At 40.9% G+C, this 13,935-nt stretch overlaps 1 protein-coding gene across 3 annotated transcripts in view; it reads left to right on the top strand.

Annotated features, from left to right (window-relative positions):
* The window catches only part of MBOAT1 (membrane bound glycerophospholipid O-acyltransferase 1), a 55,569-nt gene that overhangs the window by 19,084 nt on the left and 22,550 nt on the right, over positions 1-13,935 (top strand). For all 3 annotated transcript variants that reach the window (XM_082046842.1, XM_082046841.1, XM_082046843.1), the window contains exons 2-4: positions 5,506-5,651; positions 6,179-6,256; positions 9,912-10,007. In XM_082046842.1, coding sequence (XP_081902968.1) covers positions 5,506-5,651; positions 6,179-6,256; positions 9,912-10,007 — 320 coding nt within the window. The remainder of the gene's footprint in view (positions 1-5,505; positions 5,652-6,178; positions 6,257-9,911; positions 10,008-13,935) is intronic.

Raw genomic sequence — 13,935 nt, 5'->3', positions numbered from 1 at the left:
AGTGTGTTTTTTTTTTTTTCAGTAATTTTCCAGTGCACCGGATGAGACATTTACCTGTCTCCTTTTAGAAATGCACGATGGCTCCATGACTTTCATGTTAAGAGGAATTTGACAAATTGCTCCTTTTTTTTTAAACCTCCGCCATGGAGCCAATTTGCCACCAGGAACAAAAGGGGATCATAGTTGCCACTCAGTGTAATCAGCAATGGGCTCATGTCCTCCAAATGCCGCGATTTTGAGAGACATGTATTTAATGCCAGGTATTTGGAGCTTTTATTTTGTGACTTGCCATCTGGCTGTTGCCCTTAAAAGTGCCCACTCCCAGATGGTTAATGGGACCCAATAAAAGATAAAGCAAAACATTTTGTGGTCTTCCTCCGAGAATAGTTAGCAAGTTGAAGAGGTGACTTCCCTGTGTAATATGCCCTGCCTGTTCATGGAGGTGACTGAAAAGGTGACTCTGGATCCCTAGGAGTTAGTATTTCTCCTTCCTACAGTACCAGTCAAACATTTGCTGAATTGTTTTCACACTGTTAAAAATGGAAGAAGGTGCAAAAGCTTGAGGCAGATGGAATGAACCTTTTATGTACTTTAAGGACTTTGATTTCAGCATAATAGAATAGGGAGATCCCAAAGCCATTATGTTTGATTATTCTCATGGCAACATCATAGGTGCTTTGTTGGTTGGTTTGACCTGGTTGCCAGCTTTGTATAAAACACAGATTTGCCGTCTAAGCATCACTTTGAGTTATTGCTACTACAGATTTTGAATGGATAAAGGGAGGAACTGCAGTTTATTTTTTTTTTCTTGTTGTTCATACCTTATGTTTACATGCTCTGGATCCATCTGGCCTTTTAAATTTGAGACTATCAGATATTAAAGAATTCCTTAACCAGACAACAATAACCATCAACCCAGTTGGGCTGGAGCTGTTCCAGATTTTCTCTCCCAAAGTGCAAATACCTTGTTTCTGCATTGCAAGGCTGTCTTCAGCTGGCTGTGACTCAGAGACACGTCTTCCAGATGTCGGTGCAGGATACTGTGATGAGGCTGCCTTTCTGTCTTCCCATGTTTCATCAGGGAAAATGAAAGTAAGATAGTATCTTGTTTTGGCAATGTATTATGTGCTCTGATTCCTAATTTTCTTAGGTCTTATTTGCTAAAGCATGGAAGAAAATGACTGTGAAAAGCAAAGGTGTTTCTTTTCTACTAGGAAAGTTGAAACCAGATATGAAAAAAAAATCGATTGCAGCACTGAATTGATGTGACTAGCTCAAAATGTGGGTTAAATGACTTATAATGGTGGGTTGGAATGAGGAAGTTAATTCTCATATAATTTCTGTTTCCATGTTATTTTTGTGTGGACACCATTCATTAGTGCTCAGAAGCCCTCAATTTGCTGTTTACAAAGTGTTTCTAGCAACAGTGGAAATAACCAAAAGGGAATAATATGAATCCTTTCCTCCTTGGAAAGGGAGGAAAGTGGGACTGTTACTTCATTTGTGATGCAGTACAATATTTCTTAAAATCTTAAGGCTCTGTTTTACTTAGGTATCATAAATATGTAGAGTGAAGAAAAAAAAATAATGTTAAATGGAGTACAGTAAAGTGACTGTCAAATGAACCGGCAGTCTGCATGTGTACAGAGGTGAATGCTCTGCATGTGTTTAAAATACCTATAAATAACTGAATAGAGGTGGTAGCCCTGTAAAAAGCTATTGTATCCCTCTATTACTCTGTGGAGAACAGACCAGACCTGTTCTGGTACCAAAATTAGTGCTCAGTTTTGAATATGGAGTTCATCCTGCCAGGCAAAACCACTTTTCTCAGCACTTGGAAAGCAGCACCACGGTTTTACTGGTGTCTTGACATTTGTGTTACATTCCTCACAGTCAAGACACAAACAACTTCCCTGCATCTCTTTGGAAGGTTATAGTTAAGAAAAGATTTGCCCTGCTTTATCCACGCTTTCAGCTTGGCTCAGGTAAACTCAAAAGTGATTGATCTGCAGAAGTATTCCGCAATTACTCGTCACGTCTAAAAGTCAATTTTGCAGTAAACTATGCACTAGACCTTGCAGTAAGCTCTGCACCACTAAGTTTTGGTCTTCAAATTGAACCCCACAGAAATCAGAGATAATTTTGGTGCATTCAGATTCTAAGTGCAGGTTTATAGGTGGACAGATACAAGAAGTAATCTCCAATACTATTTCCCTTTATTTTTTTTCCAACATGTACTAAATACCTAATGGATGGCAGAAAGATTTGATCAGTAGATATTGTATTTACTTGGCTTTATTGTTCAGTGGTATACCTCTCCAAACCCCTCTGCTGTTGAATCCTTTAAAAATGATCATGTGGTTTGTAATGTGTACGTGTTACTGTAAGTACAAAAAAAAATCCTGAAAGCCTTAATGGCAGACAAAGAAAAACAAATACAGCAGTGCTGTATGTCAGAAAAACGTGGCCATGGAGGAGCAGAACCTGGAAAGCTGCTGAAGAGTTATGGTGGCTGCAGTTGAGGAGGGCAAAGGCATGAATGTTCTCAGCCGGTGAGCAAAAGTCTTATCTTTCTGCATTTCAGACTGCATTTTTTTGGTATCTGGGAGTTGATCTCCTAAGCAATGCATTGGGTGCAGCCTTCTCACTTCCTTTATGCTATTGTGGGAGGTCACATAATGTTCAAATGACACTCGCCAATCCTAATGTGTGCTTGTGTCTCTTCGACACCGTCACTGTCATTTACAGATCCTTAAAAGGATAGTTAATCTTTAGGTTTTTGAGTCAAAGCTGTAACTTCTAGTGGCGTTCTGTAGCTGTTCCTCTGTAAAGTACTTTTTAACTTAATTCAGTACAAAAAAGGTAAATGAAAACTAGTATTGCTTGCTGAGTACATCGGATCTGTGGTGTTTGGCTGCTGTGCAGAAACAACCCTTATATTATAGATTGAAGGCTGATTGAAATGTAACGCTAGTGTGTACTTTTGCTTTTATACAAGGATTTACCCCAACTCCTGCAAAACCAGCACAGAGAAGAAATCATCTTGGTTAATTTGCAAAACAAAATGAAGATGTGATAGTGGCCTGGCTGGTGTACCTGTGCTAAGTTTAATCCAAGTAGCACAGGTAACACGTGCTCAGAAGAACTGATAGGACAGGCAAGCAACAGCGTATGTGTGCAAGGCTGCTGTGCTGTTCTGTACTGCATATTGGCTTGTGATGCAGTCTCTGCTGCTTCCTTTCTGCTGCTGCTGGGGCTACCTGCCTTACCTATGTAAATACTACCACAAGTGTGCCTATGGTGGGATCTGGCATTTTGCTGTTTGTGTGAGCCTCTGAAGTCCCAGCGTTTTTAACAATCTTGAACTGAACGTACAAGAATTGGATGAAAGTAAAAAGCAAAGGCTTGCTTATCTTGATGGTTTTTACTGGTATAAAGCTTCCATGACTGATGCTGCACAGAAAGGGAGTATTGTCTTTTAAACAATCAGCCACATCAGGTTTCTTGGAGTCTTTGCACTTTCCTCTGCTATACTGCGTCAGAGAGGCTCTGCATACCACACAGTTGAGCTTCACTGGATGTACTGATATGGCCCTAACTGAGAGCAGGCTGAGATGGGATTAAGGTTTACTGAATTGGCATTGGTGAATTAGCATCCATCAGTCTTGGAAACTTGCTCAGAAAGGATGCAGTTGGAGCAGCTCTATAGGGGATGGCCTCTCTTAGCCACTTCTGTTGTACCTTTGGCTGTGGGAAGAGAGAAAGTGGGAGTTAGTGTTTTGAGTGTAACTGTGTGGTAATAGACCATATGAGAGTTTGGAATTTGTACTACAGCATCTGGGTTTTGTGAGACCAGTGCAATTTTTTCCTCTTACTTTCTAAATTTTGCACAGAAAATAAGAATTGTCTTATTTAAATAAAGTATAAAATATTGTCATAATAAGACATTGCTAATTACTTGCTTTTGTATATAGTTCTCTGATACCGTCTGTTATAAATGCTGGTTGCTTACATGAACAAGAAATTAATTGATATTGTCTCTGCCCCAAAGAACTGAAATTCAGCATATCTAAGCATTTAGATTCTTTTGCATGGGTGCCTGCATCACTGAAATAAAGGAACTGCAACAATGTAGCCAACAAACCTTTACTAAAAGCATTTGCTTGAACAGCACCACCTTGGATATAGTCCACCAGAATAAAAGTAGTTTTGGGCTGTAGTGTCATGTTAAACACATTGTAAATGTTTTTAACAAGAAGCCTGGCCAAATCCAACCATCTCCTCTGGACATCCAACATGTCAGAGCATTTCTCAGTGAGATATATCACCCTGGCCCAGACTTTGGATAATCCTCTTATTCAAGTTATTGCTTATGTGGTGCAGCCTATCAGCCTATTTAGTTTTACTCATTCTAGGATGACTTGCTGCTGGAAAGTCAGGGTGAATTAGTCTTTTGTTGTTGTTGTTGTTTTGTTTGTTTGTTTTTTGTTTTGTTAAAAAAAGAAAAGAAAAAGAATGAAAGGAAAGGGCTGCAGCAGAGTAAATGAATTTAACTTCAGCTGTCTAGGATCCAGGCTTGCATAACCTATTGCTGCATTCCTCTGTTGGAGACAGCTCCTGAGCTCTGTTGCTCTTACGACTTCTGGAACTTTTGCTCAGTTTGTCAAAGAGAAGGTGCCTTGAAGGAGGCAGCTTGGTGCCAGTTTTGCTCTGAGGATACCGAAGCTTTTGCTTGTCTTGTGTCTGATAGTAGACTCTAGTCATGGACTGCTTGCCCTCAGCATATGCTTGTCTTGTGCTCCTACTGCCATTTCTGCCTCCTTACAGTGGGGCCAAACTGCTTCCCAGGCTCTATAGAGACATGCAATAGCCGAAGAAAAATTGAGGAGCGTTTTCCTTTAGCTGTCTGCATTATGGTAGAGAAAAGTTGTTTTATTTGCACTCTTCAACTGCAAAAATTGGTAAATTGAAAGGCCCGCGTGGAGGATGCTGTCGAGTAGAGCATTTCAGCTAAGAAGGCTGTCCAGTTCTTGCTTGTGAAACAGCATCACATCAGGATTGTTGATTTTGCCTCTGTTTTGGGTTTTGTGCAGAACGTCGGGCACCGGGGCAATGCTTTGGAGTACCGGTCTGCTTCCTGGCCTCTGTCTCCTACCAGGAGGACAGAGAGGGGGGTGATATCCCTGCCCTGGGCTGGGCTGGCAGCAGAGCAGAGCCCTGCCCTGGGGAGAGCCTGCCTGTACCTGTGGCAGCAGCAGCAGCCTGCTCTTCTGTCTGAGGCTTCGGCTGGCTACATGCTTGTTTAATCCCATCCATCGCTGGCCAAGGAAAGTTACCGCTTCTGCTCACCAGTGAGAATGCTAAGAAACAAAAGATTCATTGCGCTCACTCCCCTGTCCACCTCTTTTCCTGGCTCTGCTCTTTCTTGTTTTGAGAATGGAGAGACTCCTTCCCCCCCATCATCCATGAATCACAATCCTTTTGTGTTTTGTTTGTCTTTTACAGATCAATTTTGTAGCCTGCCAACTGTTTGCACTTTTGGCTGCGTTTTGGTTTCGTGTTTACTTGGGTCCCAGTCATGCCAGCTCTGCTGTTCGCCATGCATTTGCCACCCTCTTTGGAATATACTTTGCTGTCTTCTGCTTTGGGTGGTGAGTATTTAGTCACCATGTAGACAAGGCCTGGGTAAAAATATTTTTTAAATTCTTATTGTCTTTTCTTGATTACATCTTTTTAGTCTTAAGGCAGTTTCTATGTTATGCTAAAAAAAAAAGAAATCCTAGCCAGCATAACCGTCCCAAACCCTCAAAGTAAAATGAGCCATGAAAATATTTGTAAGTGAAATATTTAATCTGTAATGTTTGTTCTGGAAGTTAAAGCCACACCAGTCTGCTGTGAAGATACCTCTTTTGGAAAAAACACCTCCAGTTTGAACGAGCATTTTGAACCAGGCTGCTCTTTCTCCGAATGAAACACATTGACAATCTCTACTTGATAGTATTAATCTATGTAGGATATTCAGGGTATAAAGATGTCATTGTGATAATCCCTGTTTACTGATACCCTGATATGACATGGCATTCATGGCATTTGCATGGAAAAATATTCCATTGCTCTGAACAGCTACCACTCCAGGTCATGCAGAAATTATCTAAATACTCACTTTGTTGTTTTCAAGGTATTCCATTCATCTTTTTGTCCTGGTGATGATGAACTATGGCATTATGAATATGGCGAGTATTCCCAACATCCACAGGTGAGCTGATGTGGCTGCCCCACTGACAACTTCTCTCCTTTCATGGAGATGCATGAGGATTTTTTAGGGCCACATTCTCTTTTTTTCCTGCCTTTCCCAGTTATTTGCAGGAGCTTTGTCCATTTAGTTACAGAAACAGCTGTAATCTCAATTTGTGGGTTTTATGTTGATATATTGCATTTCACTATGAAATTACTGGCCTCAGAAGTCAGCTTTCACAGGCTTAACAATTTATGCCCTAACCTCTAGTTTCCTAAACATAATGAAGTCATATTCTCCTTGGTCTTGTGTCCTTGAGGATTGCTTTTGTTAATCGTTTGTAATGTGTTTTCCCCCTTGCTGTTTGGCCTTTAGGTATTTTCCACTTACTCTTGAGTTAGGTAATTCAAATAAGGTCGCTGTGGCAGCTTAACTTTGTGTTCTATGAAATTAAGTCTTGCATTTGGTACTGGGCTTTGAGCTTGAAAAAGTAGAAAGTACCAGAAATGTCACTGCTTTGAAGCAGAAGTTTACAGCACCATGACAAGTTCTCAACCATGGGATCTTTCTTTTGCCTATACACGTCTCAGAGGAAGGAAGACACCTAGGACTCCTAAAAGTGCTTTATCAAATGAGTGCCTTCCTGGCTAAAAGACAAAAGCATTTTCATACGAAAATGAAAACTACGTGGTAGTTACATCTGCTTCTTTTACTGAGTAAGAGAAAGTTCATGTGGAAAAACTTCTGTGCTCAGTCACTGAGCCTTCTCATGTGGGTACCATACTCTCTGTTAGAGGTCAGTAGGTGGGAGTTTTTAAAATTGTGTAGGTGGACTTCTTTGCTTCCCATCAGTCTGCGTAACTAGGAGTTTTAATTTGTGAAACTGCTTCTTTATAGGAGGCTAGAAGGATGAGCTGGCTGTTCTTCCTACTTTTTTTCCTTTTGTGTTGGCTTCTGTAAGAGCATGTGGTTAATCCTGTCGTTTGGTTTGGGTGTGTTACAGGTGATTTCTGTCTCCATTGTGTCTCTGTAGCTGCTGCTGAATGTCCACATCCACATCAGTGTGGGCTGGGAAATGGAAACCTTTTCTTCTCTCCTCTTCCGGGCCAGGGCTGTCTGAGGGTCTAAAACTCAGATAATTGTCTACCCTTCTTTGTCTCTTCCTGAGGTGTGACCCCTCTCTGATATCCAAATGGGAACCATCACTTATGATTTGTCTAGGATTGTTTAGAAACAAGAACCTTAAGTGACAGGCTTGTCTACAGCAGTCACTAGCATTTTGCACCAGCAAGGCAGGTGTGAATCAAGGAGGGTTTTTCCACCCCCTCACAGAGTGCAAAGGCCAGAAGTCCAGAGGTAGTTAATAATATTTTTTTAAGTATTTGGACAATATTTATGAAAGAAATGCCATCCAGACACCAGAAAGAAAAAGCACTAAGAATGTGTATTACTTGTCACCTGGTCATTGTCCCTTCCATTGACTTGGTGGAAAATGCAGGGTGGATCAGAGGAACCAAGTCTGTGGAGTGGATCATCCAATACTTACGTCTTCCTGGAGAACGTGAGAAGGTGGTAGGGAAATGGGCACAGTTTCAATAGGAGAACCTCTCACTCTTACTGTTTAGCCAGTTAGTTATAATGGAAAAAATAGCTGTACACTGAACACAAATTACGCAGGTTCATATAATGTCACTGCTGCAAGATAGACACATCTTGATTTGAATCAATATGAAATATCAATCCAACGTGCTGAAAAGCTTTAGGAGGCCTGGGAAGATTGAGTTAGGTCTTTTCTACTGTATTCCACTAGCCATAGCAGTGAGACTAAAAGAACATCCACATTATTAGTTTTGGCAGAATAACAATGTATTCAAGCTGTTTGAGAATAAGCTTGAAAAATACCAGTTTAAGGGCTGGACCTCTTCATACAGAGGGCCTGTAAGAGCATTGGATCCTTCATAGTGGGGCTCCAAAACATGGCTTTTTTCCCTCCAAAATGCAACTGGAAGTGAATAAATGAAATACAGAAACTACATAATTTAACCTGAATGGTCCTTTCCCTGGTTGTTTTCTGCTAGTTTGTTCTCTGGTGAGGTTGCCAACAACCTTCAAGGCCTATAAATGGACAAATTAATCCAGCATCAGAAATGCTCCCAGCTGCTGCAGCAGTTCTGTATATCTCTCCTACCCACCCCCCTTTTGATCTAGGTGCTTTACACTTAAGCATTGAGGCTTACTTTAGATGCTTTATCCCATCTATCACCGTTACACGTCTGAGCTGGGTGACTTGCTTTTGGAGGGAAGCTCGCTGTTCTCTGTTGATGAAAGGGAGCCCAAGGATCTTGCTGAGGCTGGACTGGATGCCTGACTGAAATAAAACAAGATAAATTCTGCTCTGAATCTCCTGAAGAACCTGTCATGTCCCCTCAGCCTGCCTTTCATCCAGCTGTTTGCTGTGGGCCGTGTGACCTGCAGGTTGCCTTGCAATCCATCACTGTCATTCACACTGCAGTTTATTAGTCCTCAGGGAAGAAAAACTCATTTCTTTTAAAGCCAGTCATGATTTTATAAAGGCCTGGATTGTTTTCAGAGGTCTGCTGACTTTTCCTCTTGTGTGATTTCACCTTTAGATCCCCACCATGATCAATCTTTCCACGAGTCTGGGGGGACCCCACTTGTCAGTGTGTGCTACCAGCCTGCTTGACCTCCTGTGTCTCAGCTCTGCTGGGTGTGCAGGATGTGCAGTTTCATTCCTTTGTAGGTCTTTGTGTCTTCTCCTCCATGTGGCTATCTTTTCCTGATGCAGGGGATACCAGCAGACCTGGTCCTGGCCTGTCCATATGATGCTAGCCTTTCATTCTGTTGTCCCAGCTCCCTGTTGCAATGTCTAGTTTGCTTCATTTGTCAGTCTTATTTCTGAATATCCATCTGCTCCTTACCTTCCCAGTGTCCTCTTTCTTGCTCAGGTGAATAAGGGAGAAGTTAGTTGTAGTAAAGGCTGCATCTGCCCCACCGAGATGCTGCAACACCTCTAGAGCTCAGACCTCTCAGCTGTTAAGACAGAGTCATGCTCCTTTCCTGCCTAAAATAATTTTGCGATCATCTTGAAAAACAGAGCTTGTCAAGCTCCACTTAAGGAGTGCTTCTTCTGGAGAAGGGCACCTTTCAGTATTTATAGCTGAAAACATAAGGCTGCATGTCATTATTTGCCTTTATACAAAATCAGAAGAGAGTATTTTAGTTTCTGGCAGATCTGAAGAAGAGTTATACAGGTAAGTGAAGAGTGTTTACAGATAAAAAAGGCAATGGATAACTTCAGCAACACTCATACAGTATCACCTACTTTCAAACACTCGAGTCAGACAGAAATTTCAACATAATATATGAGTCTAGAAACTCTGAAATAGAAATGCCCAACTTGAAGTCATCCTATTTCTTCTTTATCCCCACCCTCAGTGTGAGGAGACAACTCTGTAATGTTTCAGCTGAGTACACAAAACATCAGTCCTCTTTGAAAACATCTGCCAGATCTTATAACATAGCTTCAGACTTGTTAACAACCTAATTTATACAAATCAAGCTCTACCCCTGAACAAGCCCAAGCCCAGTGTGAGTGATTCTAGTTCTTGTTGGTACTTGTGCTGGTAACTATGTGTTCCGTATGTTATGTTTTTAGGTACTCCTTTGTTGTAGCTATGGGATACCTCACATTGTGCCACATAAGCCGAATATACATATTCCATTATGGTATTCTCACTACAGATTTTTCCGGGTGAGTGAGTCTGCAAGGTGGGTCCTGTGTCAATTTGTATTAGTTAAATTTGGTATGTTTTGAGAATAATTTTTATGTTATCTAGGGAGTGCCTGCAATTTTATTTCCCTTAAGCTTTTTCTACGGCTACTTTTTTACAAGGAAGGAATAAACACTGTGTGATTTTTGCACTGACTCGTTGTTTCTGCTGTTTTCTTGGTAGGCACTATCTAGTTAGGAAGGTAGAATTTGGTTAGCTAGACTTGCACTGAGAGCAGCCTGGGAGGATGAGCCTGTGCAGTGGCTCACCCGTGCTGGAGGAGCACTTGCAGGCTTGGTGAGCCATGCAGCTGTGGCTCTGGTCCCTGGTGGTCTCCTCGGAAAGGTGGGGTGGGTTGCTCTCCTCACACCTTACTGGGCACAACCATCAGCTCTGGGTCACCCTTTCCCCTGTTCTGATTTGCCTCCATGCCCCAGCTGGAAGGTGTTTCCCACCCAGGGCACTGCAGCAGGCAGGAGGGGAGGGCTTGGGCAGGGGTGAGTGGCTGGGGAGCTGGGAGGTGGGCGAGTGGGTGACCTGGGCAGAGAGACTTGAGATCAGCTTTTGCTGTCGGCACTGGTCTTACGGGTTCTCTTGCAGGGGCAGGTTGTGGCTGCCGTTTAAATAGCACAACTTTTTATGTGCCATGCATTTCTGTGGAACAGTGTTTTTCATATATACTGTAGTCTCTGATTTTGCTGAAGCAGTAGAGGATGCTTTACAAAATTATAGACAGCTAACCCTATATATTTCATTTATGAGATGGAGGTATGCTTTTGCATGATTTAAAAACAATGGGATAATCTGTAGTTGTTTAACTGAATGTCTGAAGGCAGAGTAAGTAGTAAAGTAGTATGAAAAATTTCTGTAAACTGCACAGTAAGTTGTAAATGCCTCTTCCAAGGCTCTGTCTTATAGGCATAGAGTAGGACACTGAAGGGCTTTGCTGTCTGTGTGCATGCGTCTTTGTATGAGGTGGTAGGTTTAAGCATTTAATTTAAGGAGGGAAGGTTCTTCTGAGACGTTTGAGTTTTTATTAGAGGAAGGGGAAGAAATGGCAACTCATATATTTAGGGAAACTTAGTTCTATATTTTTTTTCTGCACTTATTTTAATACACAAAATCCTTTCTTGAAAGAGCGTGACATACCAAGAAGCCTATAAATGGAATTGGAATGCTATAGCTCTGTGTGTGTACAAGACAGAGACAGAGTTGTGAGAGAGCATGTTTTTCTGAATAGTGCCTTCAGAAATGCACTGTGAAGCATATTAGCTGTGTCTCTCTGAAGAAAGTTAATAAAGATCCAGCTGAGACTGAGGTAGAAGAAGACAGACGGTGGTTGTTTATGTTATAGACTAGGTAGCATTTTCTGCACTCTTGATGAAAAAGGAGCTACTCCTATCTAATGATGAGCTTGAATATAATAACAGTACTGAAAGAATAGTACCTGAATTTACTCTGTTATTTGATTTTGTCCTGATGCTTCAAGATATAAACCAATTCCTAAACTTCAGTCAAATGTAAAACTGCCAAGCAGTAAACAACTGGAAAATGAAGTATGGATGTGAATTATATATTCATGGTGTATTTTAAAAACTAAGAATAAATAAAAATATTTTAGTGGTACTAATAAAAACTTTCAATCCAAAGTGCTGAAGCCCACGTCAGCATCATAAATCTTGCTTAAAACCTGTTTTCCTGAGCTGTAAATAATATGTGCCCACTGAAGCTTTATGCACATACCTAAACAAATGTGGTGACTCACAGACACAAAACATACTCCCTGATGGTAGTTTTACCATGTATGAGCAGCAGCTGGACCTTCTCTTGCTCATTCTGCTGTGTTTGGTAGTTCTACATCTATTGCATGTGGTAATAGGGAAGCATTCAAACAGGCTCCTGGCTGGAAGGATGCCCTTAAGGTTCTCCCTCAGAAACAACAGAGACAGAATTTATGGAGCGATGTCCATCTCCTTCCAGCCTCCCATCCTTTTTGGGCCAATGTGGCTGGGCTGATACATTGAGAAGGCAAAACACTGGATTTAAGGGAATCTTTAAGGGAGAAGAGAAATCCTGTCATCTGCCAACTTTATTTGAGGTCTTGGTATCCCATAAGTCTCTGGTGATATCTAATTGCAAGGATGAATCTTTAATCCACATCAAAAAGGCACATAACCGATTGTAGTGCCATCAGATTCCCAATGTCTGTTCCCTAAAGTGACAAGACAGATGTTAAATGAGTGTTTCCCTGTGTCGGTGCTGAAAGGTGGCATATCTCATTTGCTCTCTTGCCCTGCTTTGTGCACTCAACACCTTGCATGCATAACCCTTTTGATGTGTGCTTGCAAATGTATTTTATTGTTCTTTAGTAATAGTTGATTGACCTATTTGTTTGGAGTTACCCCGTTTTGAGAGCACAGCGTGTAAAACTAAAGTAGAGATGGAGAGAACAAGGTAAATTCTGAGTCATGTCTTAGGTAAACTGGAAGAGGGAAGATCAAACTGTGACTCATCACTTCAAGGTTAAGAAATAAGGAAACTTGTTCCCTACTGGTGACTAGTTAATTCTTCTAACTTGTGCAAAGGGTAGGTTTGGTCACTGACTCCCACAATCAAAACTGTACTCAAGCTGCTTGCAGCAATTTCTGGATTTAAGAGTTTTTTATGCATTGCATAGTCCTAGGTGAAAACTCTCTCTTTTTTTTTTTTTAAACTACATGCCAGGTTTTTATGAAAAGCAGTTCCAGTTTGCACTTAATTTTCAATTACTTTTTTTAGAAGTATATGTATTTTATTGAAGTTCTTTCATGTTATTTCACAAAAATGCAGTGACATAGTTTAGGAATTTTATCTTGACTACTTTCTCAAAGAAAATGTTGAACACTAACTATAAAATAACTGAATGCTGTGCTTCCCCCTTAGTACAAATCAGTCTTAGAAACATGCATATTTTATTTTTCTTGGTTTGCCATAGCATTTATACATTGTACCTAGAAAAACTAAATCATAACTCTTTCTCTTTTTCTCTCTATTATTTCTTCTTTATGCTAAGAGGATTATGCTGGTAAGTTGCCTGGTTTCTATACGACTTTATAAAAATGGTAATACTAATGTACAGTTTGGGATTTTTTTCTTTGTATCACAGACTCAGCCTGAGTATTGTAATATTATGGCCTTAGGGAGAAATTGGTTTAAATCAAGGGAACTTGACTGGGATTTTTGGAAACTAGTAACAGGTATGGTTGGAGTCTAGCAAACTATATGAACAAGTGCCATATGCAAATCATCATCTGGATGGAACTCAGAGGAGCTCCTCATCCGTATGACGTTGTATCTGCTTTAATCCTTTGCTCAACTAAGACCATAGAGCTTTTTTGTTTCCTCTTTTAATTCTTGCAGCGTCCAAGCAACATTTCCTAATATTGCAGCTCATTTAGTGAATGTCAGGGAATGATTGTGCATACGTGAGTGTTTTTGTACTATACCTTACAGAAAAGAAACTCAGTTTGTGAAAATCACCACACACATCGGCATTGCTTTCAGCCTTCTGTTGGTCTTTGAGAGATCAGAGCTGAATTATCATGGAGACTCAAGCGGTTTTCCTCCCTACAGATGTCAAATCTGTACCTCTTATGTGAGTGTTCTGGTGGACATCGCTATCCAGAAAGAATGGACATCGTTATGTGTTCACTCTATCCCAAATGCAGAACTTCAGCATTATTCTCAGCAAACCGCTTAAAAAGGGATGGTCAGTGAAAGAGCCCTCTCGAAAAGCCATATAAGCAGATAATTCAGTAACAAGTGTCACATCAGGCAGTGAATTTTTGTTGAGTGGTTAGTGCTTTGTTGCTGGTTTTTCCCTTCTCAGTGGCTTACTGTCAACCACAAAAGAAAGGAACCAAGGTACAA

The sequence above is a fragment of the Streptopelia decaocto genome (assembly GCF_964273445.1).
Source record: "Streptopelia decaocto genome assembly, chromosome: 2".
Classification (NCBI taxonomy): domain Eukaryota; kingdom Metazoa; phylum Chordata; class Aves; order Columbiformes; family Columbidae; genus Streptopelia; species Streptopelia decaocto.
Note: the sequence above shows the minus strand (reverse complement) of the source record. Positions and strands in the feature narration are given on the sequence as shown.